The sequence below is a fragment of the Phaseolus vulgaris genome, chromosome 2, assembly GCF_000499845.2.
Source record: "Phaseolus vulgaris cultivar G19833 chromosome 2, P. vulgaris v2.0, whole genome shotgun sequence".
In the NCBI taxonomy this organism is placed as follows: domain Eukaryota; kingdom Viridiplantae; phylum Streptophyta; class Magnoliopsida; order Fabales; family Fabaceae; genus Phaseolus; species Phaseolus vulgaris.
Genome location: NC_023758.2, coordinates 48,094,765 through 48,117,794, shown reverse-complemented (window position 1 = coordinate 48,117,794; position 23,030 = coordinate 48,094,765). Strand labels below are relative to the sequence as shown.

At 30.4% G+C, this 23,030-nt stretch overlaps 2 protein-coding genes across 5 annotated transcripts; one reads left to right on the top strand and one right to left on the bottom strand.

Moving 5' to 3' along the window:
* Positions 1-1,043: 1,043 nt before the first annotated feature.
* On the top strand, positions 1,044-8,707 carry LOC137812888 (probable ADP-ribosylation factor GTPase-activating protein AGD14). Of its 2 annotated transcripts, XM_068615126.1 has the most exons (16): positions 1,044-1,409; positions 1,852-1,958; positions 3,085-3,146; positions 3,623-3,710; positions 3,808-3,869; positions 3,940-4,033; positions 4,801-5,229; positions 5,613-5,928; positions 6,012-6,053; positions 6,147-6,265; positions 6,354-6,518; positions 6,910-7,014; positions 7,122-7,205; positions 7,569-7,731; positions 7,811-7,856; positions 8,197-8,707. In XM_068615126.1, the coding sequence occupies exons 2-16, from the start codon at positions 1,860-1,862 to the stop codon at positions 8,333-8,335; spliced, it is 2,013 nt and encodes a 670-aa protein (XP_068471227.1). In that variant the 5' UTR covers positions 1,044-1,409; positions 1,852-1,859; the 3' UTR covers positions 8,336-8,707. The 2 variants fall into 2 exon arrangements, with proteins under 2 accessions (XP_068471227.1, XP_068471226.1); XM_068615125.1 differs by having other exon boundaries at positions 1,048-1,409; positions 6,012-6,265.
* Positions 8,708-9,400: 693 nt separating this feature from the next.
* LOC137812886 (uncharacterized) lies at positions 9,401-15,427 on the bottom strand. Of its 3 annotated transcripts, none has more exons than XM_068615123.1 (13): positions 15,199-15,427; positions 13,814-14,095; positions 13,183-13,256; positions 12,798-12,957; positions 12,664-12,688; positions 12,481-12,570; positions 11,822-11,993; positions 11,675-11,748; positions 11,357-11,426; positions 10,917-10,988; positions 10,705-10,841; positions 10,080-10,153; positions 9,401-9,911 (listed from the first exon to the last, which is right to left on the bottom strand). In XM_068615123.1, exons 2-13 carry the CDS (start codon positions 14,004-14,006, stop codon positions 9,856-9,858), a joined length of 1,197 nt encoding a protein of 398 aa, XP_068471224.1. In that variant the 5' UTR covers positions 14,007-14,095; positions 15,199-15,427; the 3' UTR covers positions 9,401-9,855. The 3 variants fall into 3 exon arrangements, 2 of the variants coding, with proteins under 2 accessions (XP_068471224.1, XP_068471225.1); XM_068615124.1 differs by having other exon boundaries at positions 13,814-14,321; positions 15,199-15,419; XR_011081293.1 differs by lacking the exon at positions 9,401-9,911 and having other exon boundaries at positions 10,705-10,851; positions 15,199-15,380.
* Positions 15,428-23,030: the final 7,603 nt, after the last annotated feature.

Sequence of the window (23,030 nt, the reverse complement as noted above, 5' to 3'; positions counted from 1 at the left end):
AGTTAAGTTGGTAAATATAAATTGGTTTTAAATTTATGTTTTTGAAAAATGATCTCTAATATTAATTAAACAATTTTTGTTTTTGAAAAATGTTTTTATTAGGTTTAATCTCCTATTATCTAATGTATTTATTACTTTAATTTTTAATGGTTGTGCATATGAAAATAAAGATTTTAAGGTATATTTTACACAAATTAGTTAAATTTTTTAAAAATCGAAGGCATTCTTGTATTTCATTTATTATTCATTGAAATTAAAAAATAGCTCAATTAAAAGTGTTATTTAAAAAAAAAAACATATTAATGCAAAGAGAACATATATTGGTCCTTATAAATAGTATCTAGTTAAACATCTAACTTTCTTGTAAAAAATTAACCAAATGGTGAAAGATTTATGAGTAAATATTTGGATGAGGGAATATTTCAAATATCTAGACTTACATTTGGAACAATAGAAACCAAACTAATAGAACAAACAATATCATTATTTTCCAGAACTTCTCTACTTTCTACTTTCTGAAGATTTGTTGGAAATCATTGACTAAAGATAATAAATTTCATTTAAGATAATAAATCTTTATAAGTCAATTCTATGACTGAATTATACTAAAAATGTATATGATATCAAAGTTATTTTAATTTTATAATAAAAGTTTATTGAACTTATTATTAAGTAACATGAGTTAAACTTAAATTTATTTCTTATTTTAAATATAAATTATGTAACCAACTGTTGAATCATATATTTAATTCTTTTATTAAGAAATTCATTCAACATTGTCAATTAAACCGTTTTTTACACTAAATAAAAGATTTATACTAACATAACTCATAACAAAAATACCAAACATAAAGTAGCTTAATTTAAATCAAATTTACTCGTATTTAGCCAAAATAAGGTTTTCTATGTATCCAATTGAAACAACGTTTGTTTTACATGACGTTGAAAGAAGATCTCCTAAATCCACTACACACAGTTTTGTTTTTTCTTTTTCTAAAAAGTAATATTTTATGTATTTGTAAAACGAGAGGAATGTGCTGGTCAAGCATGTAATGGAAGTTAGAGTCGCCATGTATGACCAATCTGAAGACTGTTCTAACAAATTAAAAACACACGTAAAATAAATTCAACCTTCACACAGCTGGAGGCTGTCCTAAAAAATTAAAATTAAACTTTAAAAAGTATAGCAAACTTTTTTCCGATCATTCCTTCCTTTTTCCTCTCTGTTCTCTCGGTTTCTTTTCTTTTCTTGCTGTTTTCCCAAATCTCTCAATTCTGTACAAACCTGTAACTGATTTCTCAATTCAGAAAGATCTCTCTCTCGCTCGCTCGCTCTCTCTTACTCCTTTGAACGCTGTAAGGTGCTGAAGTTGAAGACTCAACTGATTCTTCTTCTGCAGCAAATTCAGGTCACTACTTCTCATTTCATTCATTTCTTTTTTTCTCTCCTCTTCCTTTCTCTTTCTTCAACTTTTAGGGTTTTCAAACACTTTTCACTTCACAAGCTTCCTCACTTCAGCGCTTTGCTCTTCTAGGCGACTCCTTCATTCTCAGATCTACTGTTTTTGCATTATCGTTTGTTTTTCGTCCTCTTTACACTCTCCGCCGTTCGGTTGCTGCGAAAATTGTTGCCTAAGGAATGGAATGTTCTAGATTATTGTTTTCGTTTTTGTTCTGGAACATTCTAGACGCGTCTAAGGCGGATGATCGTGATTTTGGATGAAAGCATGACAAGTTTTTTAGTTTGTTGCTTTGTAGCTTTTGGAGCAATCTGAATTCGCTTAATTGGATTTTGTTTATTTTCGTGAGTAATTGATGTTTATGTTGTATATCCTGTGATGCGTGCAACAGAAGTGAAGATGGCTAGTCGACTGAAGGAGGATGAGAAAAATGAACGAATAATTCGAGGTCTTCTCAAACTCACACCGAATCGGAGATGTATTAACTGTAACAGTTTGGTAGGATTTTTTTCCCCTCCGTCTCTTGATAATTATTACCGGATTGAGTAATTGTTAGGTGATCTTTTTGCTAGTGCTTTTTCTTACTTTGTATCGTGGAATGTATACATCAATTTAAAACATTCAAAGTATAGTTAAGGTGAGGGACATTGATATGATCTACATTCAATGGTAATGTAATAATTTCTCTTACTGTTCAAACACCTAAGAATTTCGGTGTGAACTTGTGTGAGTGGCCCAAGGTCATTAATTTTAGATTTACCTGGACTCTGTTATTATGGGAAAGCCACTTGAAATAGATTGCTAGCTAAACGGAAGCAAAATGGTCGGACAGAAGGAATGCATTGGAGCAATGAGTTTTTGGTTCGTTTAACTGTCAAATCATTGCACATGTTACATTATGGTGGAGAAAATGTGAGAGCGAAAACTTTTTGCTTTCTGCTGTACAACGATTAGCAGATACATGCATTACACACAATTTCTTATTGTATTTGAAAATGCTAGAGTGGATGGCACAAATTGTATGATGTGTATGGCATGTCAACAATATTAAGTAGTTTTTCATTTAACTTTCGTACTGCAATTATTGAAAAATAGTAGAGTTAGATATTGTAATCTTTTCATGTGAGGCTTTATTCGGTAATAATATTTTCATTTTTGGATTTTCATTATTAATCAAGGAACTTTCAAATAATTTACAAGCTTGTTCTGCCTTCATTATTATTGAGTATAGACAAAAGATTTTGCAAAATGTGTCTATAATTATTATAAAGATGTTGTGGGGAAACAATAGATGCGACCAGATTTATCTAAGGTCATGGCTGTTCCCCATTAATATTGTCGTGGATCATAACAGTATGCAGTACCTATCAATAATCTCTGGATTCTAAGCAAAAAAGGAATCTCAAATGGTGATAAATTTGGTTATAAGATAGATAGGATGCTTTTATTGGGCATGTTTATTGTCAGTTTTAGACTTTGATACATGAGACGGGTTTTCTGTATCAACTTTAATATTGTTGTTCTGATTGCATTCTCTGGACCTATCTAGGAAATTGTTGAATTTGATGTTAATATTTGAGAAAAGGTGGTTTTATTGATACCTTTTTTCTTTCTCGGTTGTTAGGGACCACAATATGTATGCACAAATTTCTGGACGTTTGTATGCATAAACTGTAGCGGAATACAGTAAGTACTTACTACCTTTCTGCTTTCAATGATGTCATAATGATTTCGCTTTGAGGATTGGTGAATAGATATTCTTTATAAGGTGTTTTTTGCAAACCCACTGAACTGACCAGTGTTGGCCTTTTTAATGGAGTCGAGTTTTGCCATGTTAGTTTACAGGCTTTCTAAATGTTTTCCCCGTGATCTTTTCTACCTCTCTAACAATGAAGCTGGAATGTCTGTATATATACAATGAAGCTGGAATGTCTGTATATATACAATGAAGCTGGAATGTTAGTTTTTTTTTTTGTGTGTGTTGCTGTAATGCTGTTTCTGATGGATTGTAGTTCATAAAAATTATACACCTACAAGAGTCTGATTTTTCTTTGGCAGTTTTATCCAAACTGTAATTTGTTTAAATACTCTGTTGTAGCAGAGACAGGATAATGTTAATTCAGTTTCCTTTCTTCTCAACTGCTTTTTGTTTTAATTTCTAGCCGAGAATTCACACATCGGGTAAAATCAATTTCAATGGCTAAATTTACTGCACTAGAAGTTAGTGCACTTCAGGAAGGTGGAAATCAGGTGTGAACTTTTTGTGCGCTTAAGCTCTCTCTAGATATCTTGAGTCTCACATGTTAAAATTTCTTAGGTTGTTTTTCATTATATCTAATATTTTCAGCGTGCAAAAGAAATCTATTTTAAAGAATGGGATCCACAACTTCATTCTTTGCCTGATAGCAGGTAAGCATATGCTTGTTAGCTCTTATGTTAATTGCAGGCTGCATTATTCTGACTTGCATTCTGGTTCCAGCCTTGTTGAGAAGCTGCGGGATTTCATCAAGCATGTATATGTGGATAGAAGATTCAGTGGTGAAAGGACCAATGATAAACCTCCAAGAGCTAAGGTACCAAAGTGTTTGTTTTCTTTGGATTTACCTTTTTAAGCAGATACAAAATAGTCTATCACGAATTCCATGTTAACCCATGAAACATTGATACATGACACAAGTTCAATACCAAATTTTAAAGGTACTAGGAAACAACGTATATACACCGAATTGAAAGCCAAAATGAAATTGGTACCTCCCTACTAACAAAAACAACGAAATTCTTGATAAAGATTTAGATACAAATTTATTGAATTTTCTTTTAGGGGTTCATAGATTTATGGAATCGGTTACTACTAGTAATAAATTGCACAAAAAATAATTCCCTTTTTTGAAAAAAAAACAAAACAGAATTTATATGTAATTAGTATCAGTTTTGAAAATAAAAAATGAAAGTTGACAAAACAAAAGTGGAAGGTGATGTGGATGGCTTTTTTCAAGTTCTTATTTTTTTAGAAGATTGGACAACGTGAATGTTTCATTATGCTCTATCAACACATTAAAAAGACTATGCAATATATCTGCGGCAAAATAGTGGGTTTCCAAGTACATAAAAAATGCAGCTACCTTCTCTCTCTTTTTAAATTTGCTCCAAAGTTTGAGATAGGCTGCATCTGTTTTTAGTAATAATGATGATAGTCCAGTGCTACATTGTAGCCATATCCCAGCTAAAAAATTACTTTTTTGAATCTGATGCATTCAGACAGATACATGTTGTTTTGCTAGTCTGCCACGTTGGGCATGCGTCTTTGCTTAATTGATTTAACTAGTACATTGTTATACAGGGTGTCAAGGATGATTTCTATGAAAACAAGAGGACAGAGACGTATAAAGGAGGACCTAGAAGCCCTCCTTATGAGGATCGTTACAGTGACAGGTCTAGTCCTGGTGGAAGAAGTCCAGGATATGATCAAGAAAATAGGCAATATGGTGGTGATTACAAGATAAGTCCTGGTCGTCCTCCTATAGTCAATGATTGGCGTCGAGAAGAAAGATTTGGGGATGGACGGAAATATGAAGATAATAAAATATCTGATGGAAATCATAAGTGGGAGGGCCATTCTCCTGATCGAACCAAGGATCCAGATTCTTCCAGCCCACCTGCCGTCCGACCTGTTAGAGAGATCTTGGGAGAAAATGTAGTACCTCTTCGAATAAGTGAACCGCCCAAAACAAACAGTGGACTGGCTGCTAATGGCTCAACATTCACACAGGTAAAGGTATTATTGATGGAGTTCCATATGCTTCAACCATGTGTTTGGAGTTAGGGCAGTTAATTGGGACAGATGTGACAATTAGTTAGTAGAGGGTGTTCGTTAGAGGTAAGTAAATATAGGATGATGGAATGGAATTTGATTTAGATCAAAATCTTTTTTGTAAAATGAGCAATTTTCTGTTAGCATGAACATAAAATGTTCATTTATTGTTTCTCTTATTAATTTATGTAAGGGATGTGGTTCAGTATTTACTTTTTTTACTATGAATTTTATGGGATGATCTCCCCCCTTCCCTCTGCTCTCCCCCTTTTATCTCTTAAGTGTCCCAAAATTTGTATCCTGTGGAAAAATATTGTTGTAATTGACTATTGTAATTACAGAGAACTGCATCTTCCAGTAGCTTAGAATCCAGCCATGGAACCTCAGTAGAAGTTAAGTCTGAGACTCTTAAGAGCCTTATTGATTTTGATGATGATCCTGAACCATCTGTTGCTCCAGCAATTCCTCAAGCCCATCAGACTGCAGCAGCTGAACTTGGGACGCCTGCAAATTCCAATGATAATAATTGGGCCTCTTTTGATTCTGCTCCTGAGGCAAAAACGGCTCATGGTCCTTCTAACGTTATTCCGCTTGAATCTGTGCTTACTCAATTGACAGTACCAGTATCTTTACCTTCTCAAGTTTCCCAAGTCCAAGGTGATCCCCATGTTGCAACACCTATTCCTGGGAGGTTAATGACAAGATTGTTAATATTCAATGACTCATCTTTTCTCCTGCAGGACCTGTGACGGGATCAACTCTTACTGCTGCTGCTACTGGAGGTACAATTGCTAGCAGCTTCTCAACATTCCCACCCAGTGGTGCTTCAGTAACATCTTTTGGATTGATGACATCATCGACTCTGAACAATGCAGGACAGTGGGCTAGTTTGCAGTATCAGCAACAGCAACAGCAACCTTTGTTCGCTGCTGTCACTAGTCAGCCTTCTATTCAACAAGCTACACCACCAGTTGGTGGAGCTTTGAATAATCAGGTTTGTCTTATTGTGTAAATTTCTCAAATGTTCTTTCTATTAATTAAGATGTGGTATTTGTTCAGCCTATCTGAGAAATTTCTTGCAGCCCTGGACTATACCTTCTGTACCATTGGTGCAAGGGTATCCAAACACATCAATGCCCCATGTGTCACACGTTGTCCCAAAGTCTGCCATTGAGGCTAAATCCAGTGTTGTTTTTCAATCGTCTACAGTAGACATGAAACCAAGTGGAAGAAGTGAACTTCCAGAGGTATTCTTCACTTCATATTTTACTCCATGAAACATCTAGTGGAAAAGTGAATATTGAAATTGATACAAAGGGGAATAATAAATAGGAAGAGAAAATTAATTCTGTACAGTAATCTAGGCTTGAATATTAAGGAAGGATCTGCCTGAATGTCTTAGAAGAATTTCATTGAATATCAGGAAGGATTTTTTTCCTATAAAGTTAATCTAAAAACAGAATGAAATAAAATCAGATCCTAATTACACTAAATCGAGTTATATGATTCTGATTGATTTCTATAGATCAAAGTAATAATTATGATTTCTTTACTTAATTATCTACACATCTATGCATGCAGATTATTTTGTGTGTCTATTATTTATTTACCTTAAGGGAGTAGTTGTGATTTCTGCAGGATCTATTCACAGTTAAATATTCATCCTTCCCTGCTCCAGTCCCAGGTTGGCAAATGGGTCTACCGCCTAGCATGGGTATCTCAATTCCATACAATAATGCAGTGGTACTGTTACAGTCCAATTTATGAGTTTGCAACTTTATCATAAACTGTTTCTATTGGCTAGCATAATAGTATGATCATATCTCATAAATTTCTTCCCTCTGTTACAGCCCATTCCAAGTTTTCCACAAGCATCAAAATCAAAAAATCCATTTGATGTCAATAACGAACCTACTCCAGTTCAAGCCCCAACAGTATGTGACTTTCATTGATATGCTAGTGCGTAATATTCCTAGTAATACAGTATACACCATTGGTCCTATTTTCTGTATAACATGCGAGAGTGTTGTGTTAAATCTTTAATATTTAACGTGGGTTGTATTTATCCATTAGAGTTATTATTAACTCAATGTATATTTTCATCTTTAATTACATTACTTTAGTTTGCATCTCTTTGAGGTGCTCATGAATTTGTTTGACTATATTTTCCTTCTCTGATCACCCGGCTTTGGAAAAGCTGGAAAATTGAAGCTTGATATGCTGATTTTCTATTACATTAAGTCACCAATTAATTGTTCATTTGGGTTGATGCTTTAACATTTGTGTCTTGGTTACAGTTTCCTTCCATGTCATCTCTGCAAGGTGCTTTGGCAATACCTTCAGCAACAATGCACTCTTCAAACATGGGTAATCCATCTCTTGCCTGGAATCCGTCCTCATCATCATATGTATCAGTGCCGCCTCTTCAAGCACAAACTCTTGCACCCGAAATTGGACCAGGTACTATTTCCTCAATCAGCTACTTCATCCCAGGGCAATTGGCTCTTTATCTGTATCCCTAACCATGTTAAAATCTCAGGGGCATACATGGGACAACAAATGGCCACTAACATTCCAATGCCAAGGTAACTAATTATTCTCTCGTCTTTTGAATATTTACTGTTTTGCATGGGTTTCTGTAGTTATTTCTTTTCTCTTGGAAATATTTGTTGGGTCCAATAATTCGTAAAATGTTCCATGTTGGAATAATGAAGTTAACCCTGTATTAATTAATAAACACTCATTATAACATTGCATTTTCTCGGTCCTCAGCTTCTGTTTCTTGAATGTGCTGCTACAAGTATTGGTGTGAATACTGCGAACGAGTTTAATGTTATTTGTGATGTAATCTGGCAAGAGACAATTTGTCGGTTGTGGTTAGCCATTACTTTCCTTTCCACTTAAGATCTATAACTGAATATGTAGGCATCAAGGATTTGGGAATTTTACTACTGAGGAAACTGCTTTTGGCTTCTCAAATCCAGATCAGAAGCTGAGTGGTAGTAGGTTGTCAACTGCTGTTACCCCAAACACCTTCCAGGCAGGAGGAAACCCTTTCGGATGATCATAAGTTTTTGTCTTCTTGCACTCTTTTTTAAGTCATGCATCAATTTGCTGCACCCTGTACAAATATAGTTGAAGTTTCTGTCGTTTGTCGATCAAAACGAAACATTCGAGCATATGGAAAGATTTATGGTCAGTCAGCACACGGCCCTTGGTTCAAATTAAAATATTTGCACTTGGCCTTGTAAATTTGTTATTTGTTACAGGAAAGATGAAGGCAAAGTCTGCCTCTGGAGATAAAGGTGCTCCTAATATTATTTTTCATATTTTCCTGTATTGTATTATTTTGTAATCACATAATTTTTGTAAGGTCGTTCTATTCGTTGAGGTACGAGAAATCTCCCTGTTAAATAATTTTCAAGTTTGAGTTGTATACCTCTGTTTATTGAAATCTTTATACGTCGTTGTGGTTTTTTTTTTCTTTTACATTATCGCTGCAACTTCATAATCTTAAATTTTATGCTTCATAAAAGTCACTTATTGACTATGTATAAAGTTTTCTTCTTGCAGTCATATACTTTCTTTTCCTATACCCTTATTATAATGTATTTACTACAATAAAAAACTTTACTTTTTTTAAATATGTTGAAAATATTTTGGTTGCATGTTTTGAATAAGTTCCATAATAGTTGGTTGAGTAATACAATCCAGATTAGTTGTTTTGAGAAGTTTGTAATTATTATTTTAATTTAGGTAATTTGGAACGACTTTTCAAAATTATATCATATTCAGAAGTATGATTTGAACTAGGATTTCATATGGTATAATTCAGAACATTTTTTTAATTATGAAATTTAAATTATGTGATCCAGAACTATATTTTGGATTCTAGATAGTATAATTTAAAATATGATTTTAGTGTATTTCATTATATCATAATAACAAAATTATATCCTTTTGAATTTTTTTAATGATATTGGAAATAAATAAATGATTATATATTTTATTCAGTTATTGTAGAGGTAATAAATTGTTGAGGCGAAGTGGTTAGTTATAAAAAAAATTATTCAGTTAATAAATAATAGAAGTGATAAATAGTTGAGGGGAAGTTGTTAGTTGATTACTGTTTGTGAGGAAAATGTTTACTAATCCAATAATATTCAAACAACTACAAGGTGTGACACAAAATAATAAAAAATATTTTTAAAAAAAAATTAATCCACGTGTCAGGCTTTGATTGATGGGCATCAAGTGAAACAAAAGTCGGGACTGGTGATTTCAGTCCAATCCCTTGGTAATATATTGAACAAGAGAAAAGTCTAAACCCTAAATAAATTGAACAAATCAAACCAGCATATGTGCATTGATGCCAGATCCATCGCTTCTGTCTAGTGCCCACTGGAAAATAATGGTTTCTGCCAGAGAATTTCCCTGATTTTGCAATTGCAATTTTTTTTCCTATCTGAAAGCTGCTGGAGGAGTCCACAGCATGTACATCTGAGATATGGAACTATCTGAAGATCTTAATTCTAGAAGAAAAAAAAAAAATCAAAACTAGAATGGTTTATGTTTCGGACGTTCTCAAGTAGAATCATTATGTCTGATACTCCATATGATTGGGCCTATCAGCATCCACACTGTCAAAAAAAGACACAAGTATTGTTTCGTTGAGCCTCAATTGTTCAAGAATAATACGAATAGAGTTATAGACAAAACAATGTTTGTATGAGTTTGAGACTTCTATTATGTTTAGCCAAAATTCAGAACTTCAGGCCAGACCAGAGGTTTTTACTAAAAATACTTACAGTATACGCAGACTGCCAACCATTCATTTACTATTTTTACCCAGGTGCTGGTCCAACCCACATCAATTGTCCATCTGCAGAAGAAGAATAAAGGTATTATTACATCTTATGAAATAGCTATAACATGTATGAGGGCGATGAAAAACTGAAAAACTATGACGGTAAGTAAAAACATATTCGAGTGAGTGCTGGCTGATTGTGTTATATTAGCTTGTTAGTTCCTCTAAACTGAAGGAAATACACTTTTATAAGATTTACAGAATCAAACTATAATTTTTTAATTAAAAATAACGGTTAAGATTTAAACAATTTGTTATATAGTGCATTTTATCTTCTAAAGTGCACTATCTCACTTTAGAAGATTCAAATTAAAACTTTAAGTGTGTCAGGTCCAGAATGACAGCGTCATGCAAATAAGAAACCTCTAAAATTTAACGCGAACCACATTTGTTGGGTTCTATGGTATTTCTGATATGAATATGATTATCTGCCGATTATCAACTTAAAATTCAATTCCTTTGTTTGCGCTTCACTTTTTCTCTCGGGACAAAGAAAAACAAGAAAACCCAGAAAGATGCAGGTAAAAATGATATGGAACAACTACAGGAGAAGAGGAGACCCATACTTTCTCATAGAATGATGAGTGTTCCACCCAATCAATAGCATAGCAAAATACATTGCTCCTGTGGCAAAAACAAAATGGAAGAAGCCATAGCCATAAGGTACATCATCCTCTGCTGGTGGTGTATTGTCCTTCTTGAGCTGCAGGGATCTGTCAGATGTGTATTGAGAATATAATGTTAAAAAATCAAGGTAAACTTAGAGTTTGTGATTAACCTGGAAGCATTCGGAGTCTATGCCAGTTGAAAATGTCGCAATAACGATTGCTAGTACTGCAACAACAAAGCTCTGTCGACAAAGCCATCGAAATATAGGTCAACCAACCCATAATTAAAAAGTGATTGGGGTTATAGATTTACGAGGTTTAAAAAGTAATTATCAAGCATCAAAAAGAAGATATGATAATATTTCGTCTTTAAACGAGTTTAAATATTTTCATAATAGACGAAACAGTGGTTAATATTTTCTGGGAATAGTATTAATTTTTCCTGGCTTTTATTAAATTAAATGGAAAGATGTATATATGAAATGTGGATAAAACTTATAGATTATAGATTAAAGATATATTCTAACTCATTTGACTATTCAAATTTCAATGAAGCAAGCATGGCTATATATTACCCTAAAAAAAATAATAGAAGTAGAAACATATTTACAATGATGCTTAGCCAGTCTGTTTTTGTTGCAGAGTCAGACTTCCTGATGCAGTTTCCTCCTGCAGGTTCACTGCATACAAAAATATTCTAAAGCTGAAAACCAATAGAAATAAAACGAGAAGATAAGAGGGGTTGCATAAGCTTAAATGAATAGGAATTAAAAGGCATGGATATTAGACGCCTTTCTTTTTTAATACTGCTCCTCCCATGCCTTCTTTGGGAGATAATACTAGTGTACACTAAACAATAGAAGCTAAATGCTTGAACAGCAACATCGATACTAATCCAAAACTATCAAGCAAAGATGGGTAGACTTGCCTTCTAATCGCGCACCAACAAAGGAAGACAACGTAAAGTCCCATCAGGCCTGGAGTTAGAATGCCAGCATCAACCTATTGCAGAAGTAGTTAGAAATTCCACATCAAATATTGTATGATGAAGTGAATTGAGCAAGGAAAATCTTACTTTTGGGTGCAGAGACACACTTGTCATAAGTTGGAGAAGTACTAGGGTCCAGCTAATGAAGAAAATGTTGAGGAGGCAAGATGGCTTTGGTGCATACCAAATGTACATCAAAATGATCCCCATCAAACAGACAACATATGCAGTCGTTGCAAACAACATCACATGGATTCGGCTGCATGATAATTGATGATTAATGCACACAAACATTTACGGAATATGGAATCTTATCCCTGATATTATTTTAAATAAAGTAATCAACTTGTTTGTAAGTCGAATGAGGATAAATTGCCCAAGCACAATTTTCGATTTGTTGCCCAACTTCTGGCTACACAAGAGAGCTCGTTGCTAAATTGCTAAGGTAACTGGATATGCTAGAACACAATCGATCAAACAATAACTGGTTATCCCACTCTAGACTCTTGGGTTCCTTAATGCTAATTAAAAGTTGATAAGGATTTAGAAAATCAAGATTTTCTTTTTCTTGTTGTCTCTATATAAGCACAATAATCAATTATTCAACATCCGAAAACTACTGCGCATGCCTTGCTGAAGCGTTAAACAAAAAAAAAGGTACGGAAAGTTATATAGCTACAGTTTTCTCACGCCTATTGTTCGTACTCAGGAAAGCATGCGTTTCTCTTTAACTGATAAAATCTTACCATCTTGCTGCAAACTTTTCTGACTCGCAGAAATCATTCAGCCATGTAATGAAGCTGATAATGCTTATTAGTTGGATAAGAAGGAAAACCCTGAAAAAATAATACAGCAATATTTTGAATATTCAAAGATGAGTTTAAAAAGAATGGCATGACTACATTATTTTTAAGAGGTTAAAAATGTACCCTGCACCAAAATGAGCCACCTCCCCTGCCAAAAGAATTGTATGAGAGGAATGACAAGCTTATAATAACTACATTTTGATGTTTCAGAGAATGAACTAATTCTAGGAGGCTTGATAGAAATACAACTCACTAACCGTAAATCTGAATAAATTCAGAAGGGAGTAAAAATGGGATGATAGTCATGACGACCCAGAGAGCAATCTTGACTGACCACCATCCAGAGTGCCATGTATCTCTCACATTGTTCAGTTTAGAAGTGCGAGCAGTTGACAAAAACATTATGATAAAAAATATCTGAACTCGGGATAAGATTCATTCAAATAGTAAAGGACTACTTCGTTGGCCTAAGGTTAAGTTACATAGTTATGACATAAGTCTGTGTCAATTCATCAATTTTCTAGTTTACTTTTTTCCACCCAGCATAAACAAACATAAACCATTGATTAATCAAATTACTACCCATTTCTTTTCTACAAAGCCTTTACCAAACATGTTCATGCGTATAATTGGAAAGGATACAAAGCAACCTAAGCTCACTCGTAAAACACCTTCAGCATCCAAACAGTCTTTCCCACCATTGCATCCTTTTAATCCTGTAGGTTCAATATATTAGATTTTAAGCCATCACATGAAAATGAAAATAATATGTTTAAACGGAAACAGCTTTAGATGGGGAAAAATGGTCTCAATCGTCCTCAAAGTGTACACGAGGTGTGTGCTCAACAATTTCTCTCGACTAAATTGAGTGATTTGCTAATATTTAATTACTAAGATAAAAAGATAAATAAGTCTTTTTTTCTGTTCTGAATTTATTAATGCTTGCTTATCTCACTTTGATCCTATAACATATTGAGTATTAGCAAAGTACATTGTATATTTCTGTGCCCATAAAAAAAAACATTGTGCATTTCTGAATATTTTTCATTACATGTTATGGATGTTTATAAAATAATGCATGCATTCAGAGTTTGCAGGTTAAAATGGTGAATCTTAAGGGAACCAATAGGCATTATTAAAAAGAAAACTATTTCAATTTATATAAAATAAATAGAAAATTTAAAAATAAGCCCTGGATCTAAAAGAAGCATTAGAAAAACTAAATGTTATGGATGTGAAAATTCTATCACTTTGAGGATTTAAGAAATCTTACTCTTCATTTCTGTTAAAGCACCACGACCATAGTCCCGGGCAGCCCATGCTAAAAGATTTGACACAAGAAAAACCAACGCATAGACATATCTTGCCATCCATGGATTGGATGCATTTCTGAATTGACTAAACCATGAAGAATCCTTGGATATGATACGCCTCTCGTTACCACTGTTGCTTCCCCCAGCTTCCATCTCTTCTACACAAAATTGCTACCCAGAACATGAATGGGTCACAGAAGAAATGGGAGTCTCCTTTACGATCTTCTATTCCATTCCCTGTACTGTATTATTTTTCAGAAAAAGACTCATCTTTGTCATTGGAGCTCCATTACTATTTTAACTGATCCTTAAATGAAATAATAGAACAACAACTTAAATCTTGAGAGAGGTTTGGGCAGCTTTCTCGGTTTAACTTATGGTTTTGTTTTTTCTCTTTGGCAGTGAATAGTGATAGTCATTTGATTTCACTTGTCCTGCCTGTCATTCCATTTTTCGGCCAACAATTACCTACCAATCATCGGAAAATAAATTCTAATTCCGACAGTTTAAATCGTATCCCAAATATCTTGCACTATAATTTCTCATCTCTCTATATCTATCAATAATAAAGTGAACAACAGTAGTGATAACTCTCTCTCCACCCCTGAAAATAATACTAAGCATACTACTAAACTGGATGGCCCAATAACAAGCACTTGCCTAAATAATGAGCATGACGAGATTGCGTTACGTAAAAAAAACGCATCAACCTGAATTAATAACTCAAAACCGACTTCAATGTCCTAGTTATCTTCTCAACAAAAACGCACTATAAGAATATCCTCTAAAGAAGCAAACGTATATCTTAAAACACACCAAAAACACAATAAGTATTTAAAAAAAATTAAAATATCAGGATGAGAAATTAAAACTTTTTTTTAAAAAAAACTCAATTATCAGTGCTAGAGTTTTATTTTTTAATTATTTGAAGCAGTTGAGTGCACTGCAGTGATTCGTTTTTCCTTTACCTCGAAGTAAGCGTCTAAACTTGGTTCAATTTTCTTTCCTAAATTTCTAACAAACACCAAAACCAACGATCACGCATAAGCATTCTGCAGATTCTACACGGAAAGGAAATGCCTACAAATTATACGAGATAGAAGATCGAAGAAAATGAACATCAATGACATAAACGTGATCCAGCAAAAACACAGCCACAAAATTGTGACAAAAACAGAGCGAGAAACAGTGTTTTCTATTCTTGAGCGGCAACATTCACATTATCATGCACATAGAAAAAACTATTGAATCCTGAAAGAAGTAATTGAAGGCTTGCAAGTTGTAACTGGAACTGAGAAACGGAATGCAAAAACGAGGAATCTAAGCAATGGAGAAATGCAGATACCTGAGAGAGAAGAAGAAGAAATCAGAACAATGACAGAGGACGCAGATCTAGTTACGAGCTAACACTGAAACACTGTTTCTTGTAGAATCTCGATTTCATTCGCTATTTCTGTTCTAGTTTTCGGTTTCTCTCTTTTGAGAGAAGAAATCTAAAAAAAAAAAAGAGAAGAAAAATAAAAACGAGAAAGTGATTATTGCGCTTTGCTTTGGTTTGCTTTTGTTGTTGTTATGCTTTTGGCTGTTGAAATTAAAAATAATTTAAAGATGAGATGAGAGAGTTTGGTTGCTTTTGGTTTGGTAGTTTTTGTTTCCTTTTCGCCGCTTTTACTCTTTTTTCCCGCCGTTTAGCCTTCTCTTTCCTTCCGCAACGGATTACAGGTTGGTGTTTCTTTCAAGGATTCATTTTATTTCTATTTTTTAGTACCTATTTCTAACTCACTCTTCTAAATATCTCAATACGTAAGCATATAAATCTTAATAAATATTTATGTGTATAAATATATTTAAAATGATTTTTTTTAATTATAATAAAAATTTATACAATAAATTTAAGTTTTTAAAAAATTAATATATTTTTTCCTTTGTTAAAATTATTACTATAAATTATCATAAATTCAAATATTTTTTAAAATTAAACACGATACGTGTTAATATTGCGTCCAAATTGTAATGTAATAATATATTTCCAAACGCATTTCTCGAAACCCAATGTTGAAAGCATAGTTTGGGTACATCAAAATTAATCAGACAAAAAATGTCTCCTTAATTCGGTGGATCGTATGAATATGAATAGAATAATATCGTGGGTGTTGACTATTGGTTGAGTAAATAACTTTAAAACATGAAAATATAAATTTATAAAGTTTAGTGAATATAAAATGTGCTTGATATTTTAAATAATTAAAATTATTTGACAGAAGCGCTTATACACCTGTTTCCTTATTCAGATGGTTTAAAGTTAAATAAATGAGATTAATTTTTTTCTATCGTTAACACTATAAGATTGAGAAGTTGTAGACACGTTTGAATGATGTGGTGTGAATAGGTTGATGATGATGCAGTATTTTCCTTATCGATTCTAGTAGCATTGACCATTGTGGTATTTGTATTACTTTCCAAAATAGTTGACGAATTTTATTTAGTGAGTATGTGAAAGTGGATTTGAGATTATTTTAAGAAAAAATGTGAAGAAATCGTAAATATTTGGATTAAGATAAATAAATAAAAAATTATAGAAAAAGTTTAAGACTGTGATTTAAAATTGTATTTTTTTAATTGATAAATGTAAAATTAATTTAAAAATTGTTGAAAATTTATTTTATTTTATTTTATAATAATAATTGTTTTTATTTAAAATATTATTTTTGTAATGTGAGAATAAAATTCATAAAAAAATACGGATTATGTGAAACTTTCCGAACATATTTATGATTCTCAAAAAAATTATTTAAAGTTCTATTTAATAATTATCTAAAATATATAAAATTTCTAAAATATTTAAATTTTTAAATAAATACAAATCATAAATTATTTAATGTCCTATTTAAATAAAAATCTGAAATAAATAGAATTTTAAAATTATTTAAGATCTAAAATAAATACAAATCCTAAATTATTGAATGTCTTACTTAAATAAAAACATAAAAATAAATAAATTTCTAAATTATTCAAGATTTTAAATAAATATAATTTCTAAATTATTTAATGTCCTATTTAAATAGAGATTTTAAATACATAAAATTTTTGAAATATTCAAAAATCTTAAATAAATATAAATCTTAAATCATTTAATGTTCTATTTATATAAAAATATAAAATAAATAAACCTCAAAATTATTCAAAATCTAAAATAAATATAAATTCTAAATTATTTAAAATCTTAAATAAATACAAATATTAAATTATTTAATATCCTACTTAAATTAAAATATGAAATATATAAAATTTCTAAAATATTCAAAATCTCAAATAAATACAAATCCTAAATTATTTAAGGTTATATTCAATAAAATTCCTAAACTATTCAAAATTCCACATAAATACATATCAAAAATTTTAATGTTCTATTTAAATAAAAATCTAAAATATATAAATTCTTAAAATTTTCAAAATCCTAAATAAATACAAATCATAATATTTAATGTCCTATTTAAATAAAAATCTTAAATATATATAAATTTTAAAATATTCAAAATCTTGAATAAATAGAAATCTTAAATATTTAATGTCCTATCTATAAAAAAAACTAAAATATATAAAATTTCAAAGATATTTAAAATTCCAAATATATACAAATCCTATATTTAAATAAAAATTAAAAATATATTAAATTCCTAAAATATTCCAAATTTTAAATAAATAAAAATCCAAAATATTTGATATCCTATTTAAACAAAAATCTAAAAACTATAAATTTTTTTGATACCGATCATTAGTAAATTTGATATAGTAGTTCTTAAAAAATCAATTTCTTCGTGAGTTTTTCTTTTAAAATATAATGTTTTGTCTCTTTCTTAAATTTGCAATGACATCAACGGGTTACTTATAATCAGGATTGTATTACATTTCTCTTCTATTCATCCATTGTACCCCATGAGAGCCACATCTTTGCCCTCATCCAAAGAAAATGCATTTTACAAAACCTAAATATTTTCTCTCTCCTCTTGTACTTAAAGTTAAAAATATTAAATTTTGAATTTTTTTTATTAAGCAATTGAAGAAAGATGGAAGAGATTTCAATGGAGAGAGAGATGTAATATTTTTTCTTCTTTGATTCACATGAGAAGGAATTAGTTTTAAAATACAAATTTATCTTTATAGTGTTACACTAAAGACATTAGTGGTGATGTTTAGTCATTACAATTAAAATATTTTAAATGATCTTCATCCCTCCCTCTAAAACCCTTAATATTTAATTGAATGAACAATAATTCTAAAAGCGAAATCAATTTAGATATATTTTGTTCATGTGAATTTAGATATATTTTTAATATTTAATTAAAATTATTCTAGAATAAAAAATCAATATTACATTATTCAATTAAAATACAAAAGCTTTTACAAAATGATAAATAGTTTTTTAAAAAGCTCTTATAAATAGAGATGAGTTATAAGTATGTAAGGGACAAATGTCAAAGCCTCTCCCTTGTATTTATTTCAGCAGATATTGTTTGACCTTTATCTTTGAACAAAAATTGAAAGATCCAAACGTGGGAACCATTATTTAAGCTAGTTTAGCTTCTTTAAGTTTAAAGAAAATGTTGAATCATTTTAATTATAACTATTTAAGTCTAATCATTGTTTATAGCTGTGCAATTATTACAAAACACAGAGCAAACATTTATGGGATGAAATGGGGTTGGTGGTTTGAAGATCATAATTCAGAATCATGTCACAAATATGTACGAAGACATTAAATGGGTGTAGGAAGAAGACCTTTTATGTTTAGAGTATGGTTTCATGCTTACGACCATGATTTTCAGCAATAATGCCCTTTAAATAGTTGTTGGCACCATACATGTTTGAAAGGTAGTTGAGTTTGTCTTTTATGTTTTTTTTTCATCAACCAGCTTTATGAAGTAAGATATATGTGAGATTTGAGAAAATTTTGATACAATTTATATAGTTTTAAAAGGGACAATATCTTATAATAATATTTTTAATGTTGAAATTGACTTAAGGATATATATCCGTTTAGATTATACTTGGTTATTAGTAAAATTTATGATTTTCAGCATGAATAATTTAGTTTTTGTTTATTTCTTCTTGTGTGTGTTGATAGTGATATCTTTGATAAGGTTATTGTTACCTTTTGTTTGGGAAAAGATTTCTTTAACATAAAAAAAAATAAAACACATAAACTTATAAATTAAAATATTAAGGAAATAATAATTATAAAATTATATGCAATTATTATATGCAATTAACATGGTATCAGAGTCCTTTCGAGTCAATTATAACTAGTATTTGTTGGACTTATCAGGTCACCCGTTATCGGACCGTTATCGGACTACCCATAACACATATCTTCACGCACGAGTTGGTAACCTCAGCGTAAGAGGTGTGTTGGAGATTCCACATCGACTAGAGATCAGGACATTTCATTGTATATAAGTGGGTGCAAACCTCACCTCATGAGCCGGTTTTATGGGATTGAGTTAGACTTAAAATCTATTTTTTAACATAAAAAAATAAATTAAATATAATTAAAATATTAGTTTATTGGAATGTGAAATATATGTTTACTTTCTTGTTTTAAGATATTAGTACCTGTTTGTTTATGCCTAATGCATTGTCATGAGACACGTTTTCCAACTAAATTTAATTATTATTTCACTGCAAACAATTAAGCAATAAAAATAGCAAATCAAACACACGTTATTGACTGTAATTGAATAATGAAGAAAAAAAGGTGAAAAACAAAACACTTTGTCATTTAACCAGCTTATTTTCCACAATTTTAAAAAGGAAAATTATTTATAAATAAATAAAGCAAAGACATTCGAAGGACAACAAATGTGCAAACTCATAATTAGTACGTGTTGTCAAGTTGAGGAAATGATTCACAGGTTTATTGGACTTCAATAATTTTAAACTTTAAAAAAATGTCTTTTGAAACAAATATATTTAAAATATTTGTTGTTTATCACAACAAATTATTTTAAATTATACATTATCTACATTGTTTTAAAGCTTTTTATTTATCTATTATTTTTAGGATCAAATCGTGCTGTATAAAATGTGATAAGGAGTATGAGAATCTTAATTCGGATAAGTTTTTTGCTTTTGTATATAATTGATTTTTTTTTTCTTTCCTTATCATGTACGAGCTTTAGAAATTTACATTTTTAATTAACATAGGAATATGAATTTTATATTAAGTGAATATAATAGTAATTCTTTGATTTATAAATTTATATTCAGTTCATATAATTTTTGTATATTCTAGAAATTTAGGAGATATTGTGGTACTCTTTATTGTATGATAAGTTATTTTCAAGTAAGAAAAGTTATTTTGTAGATAGATTTGTGTTTAATCTTATTTGATTTTGGGTTTTGGGTGTTTTTTCCATCCCTTTCATTAAAAGATGGATATGATCTTAAAAGGGAAAACCACTTTCTAACAAAAGAAGAAAAAGATAAAAAGAAAAATCACTTAACCAAGAATACTTTTTCTGAGTGTTTTGCCTTTCCCTTTTTTCTATTTTCGATCAAATAAGAACAAAACAAAGATTAATAAAATATCTTAAATATTCTTTAATCATGCACATAATTAACCTCTGAGTTATTAAGAAAATTATAAATGTTATAATTAAAATAAACATTCTTTCTAATTAACATATTTTAATAAAGACTCTTCAATTATTATCGTTTCTGTCATGAGAAAAATTATTTTGTGATTATGACGGGTCACTGTGGTCGAAAGGTATAACTTTTTATAAAGACATTTAGATTAGGATAATATTGTGTTATGAGTGTATAAGCATAATTTGATAGAATAAAATATTCATTTCTCTAACATTTATATTATCTTCTCGTGATTATTTAATTTAATTTTAAATTAGAAAAGCTACAATATTTTTTTATATATATTATAGAGTAGAATATACTTCTAATTTTAAAATAAAATCGTTTTCTCTGTATGTACTCACTCAATTTATACTTTCTATGTTCTCTCTACATATATACTATTTTTTTATTGTATTTTGGTGAAAAAATTCTCTCAACAATTTTAAATTACAATTTTTATCATTAGTTGTATATTTTTTCAGTTTCTCACATTTTATATTTTATTTGTACATTTGATTTTTATATTTAATATGTCAAATTAAAAAATCTTATATCTCAAATTAATTTAATATAAATTTAAAATAGATCATACGATTAACAAAAACTACTCGCATTGTACAAAAGTGGATAAAAACCCTGACATAAACCTACAATAAGGACAAACTTACTTTTTGAATACTTTGACTAGGCCTCTTAGATTTTTTCAAAAATAAAACCCTAAATTGAAACAATAATAAAGTTGAGTTTTTATCCTTTTTATAAGTGTGAATGAAGAAGAGAGAACATTAAGAAGTTGGAAAAGTTTTTTATGGTTGGAAAATATTTCTTTCACAAGTAAAAACATATATTTGACACCATATTATAATAATATAATAATATTTAAAATTAAAAAATAAATTAGATATAATTAAAATATTATTTTATTAGTTTGTGAAGTGGATGTTTTTATTGTTTGTGGTGTTAGCATATCACCACTCTAAGAAGTTAGGTGGACAAAAATATTTTGCAATTTTTTGCATTTTGTATTTTTATTTTTATTATTATTTTTATTTTCTTTTGTGAAGAACACATGTGTGTTATGGTTTTATGTCAAAATACTAGCGAGTGAAATTCTCATATGGATACATAACAGGCTCACCAGTTATCCATCAAGCCCATATTGATTCATGTCCAGGATTTGTAATTTCTTCGTGTACCACAACAAACTTCTCCCTACACCTCATCATTTTCTAAAAATACTGTTTTACCCATTTTAAAAATGAGTTCTAGATTTCTGTTTGTCAAATATTTTCTGAACACATTTTATGAATTTTTTATTTATCATCTGGAAGTTAAAAAAATGTGTTTAAAAAATAATATTTTAAAATGGTTTTTTTTGTCCTTTTGGATTTTCTACTATAGAAACATTTTTAGCTTACAAAATACCCTTTATCCTAAAATCACTCAAAATTGTTAAGAATAATTTGGATATTTCAAAAAATATAGAAGTGCAAAAAGAAAAATGTAGGGTTACAGAAAGAAATACCCTCCGATGAAAAGTAATGGGCTTGACATCAACCCAATCAAAGATCCATTAATGGCTTTTTTTTATTGTAACCGAGATGAGTGATTATTTTTTTTCCACATGCACTGTGTTTTTGTCAAGAATAATTTGGATATTTCTATATATAGAAGTGCAAAAAGAAAAATGTAGGGTTACAGAAAGAAATACTCTCCGATGAAAAGTAATGGGCTTAACATCAACCCAATCAAAGATCCATTAATGACGTGCTTTTTAATGGCTTTTCTTTTTATTGTAGACCGAGATGAGTGATTATTTTTTTCCACATGCACTGTGTGTTTTTTTTTCCCTTTAAATTTGATAGAATAAGATAAGAATACGATAGAATGATGGAATAGAAATAGCAATGACGGTGTAGTGACGAGGATAATCATCAAATGTATCCATGTTTTTGTGGTTAATAATCGTTAAACACTTATGTTGGCCTTTTTCTATTTTTGATCTTTTCTTTTTATTACTTGAGCCAACGTGATAAGAATTAAATAAGCCGGTCTACATTTTTTTTTTCTATCTTTAGTGCTTAGAAAAAAGGAATGGACTGAAAAATGTTAGGTATTTGTGATATAAACGTAGTCCAAATAATTATGCACACATTAAATACTTGTATTTATCTTAAACTATATTTCTTTATTGATTCAACTACCAAACCACTTTTCAAAACATTCTCATCTTTATTTATATGCTAACAATCCCAACTTAAGTCTAAAATTGCATTCTATGTATTATGATGTTATGGATACTCAACTTTCTGAAGATACCGATTATAAATGTTGATCAATTTTATTAGGACAAAGAATTTATACTTAGTTTCATTGGCATTTATCTGAAGTTAAGAGACTGTGTTGTCATGGGCTCAATCCGATTATTTGGTATAAGTAGTTCAGATACTTATCATGAGATAAAATCTATTAATAATTAATCTCCTTTATTAAAGAGGTGATGATTATGAAAATTAGTCTAAATGACAAGATAATGTTTAATAC

Excerpts from the sequence above, each read along its gene's own strand:
- LOC137812886 (XM_068615123.1), bottom strand. The coding sequence starts at position 14,006 with ATGGAAGCTGGGGGAAGCAACAGTGGTAACGAGAGGCGTATCATATCC. Across the intron at positions 12,689-12,797 it reads TGAATTTATTCAGATTTACG|GGGAGGTGGCTCATTTTGGT; the intron begins GTTAGTGAGTTG and ends TTCTTTTGGCAG. Across the intron at positions 11,427-11,674 it reads TGTTGGTGCGCGATTAGAAG|TGAACCTGCAGGAGGAAACT; the intron begins GCAAGTCTACCC and ends TTTTGTATGCAG.
- LOC137812888 (XM_068615125.1), top strand. The coding sequence starts at position 1,860 with ATGGCTAGTCGACTGAAGGAGGATGAGAAAAATGAACGAATAATTCGA. Across the intron at positions 6,266-6,353 it reads GTGGAGCTTTGAATAATCAG|CCCTGGACTATACCTTCTGT; the intron begins GTTTGTCTTATT and ends AATTTCTTGCAG. Across the intron at positions 7,015-7,121 it reads TTCCATACAATAATGCAGTG|CCCATTCCAAGTTTTCCACA; the intron begins GTACTGTTACAG and ends CCTCTGTTACAG.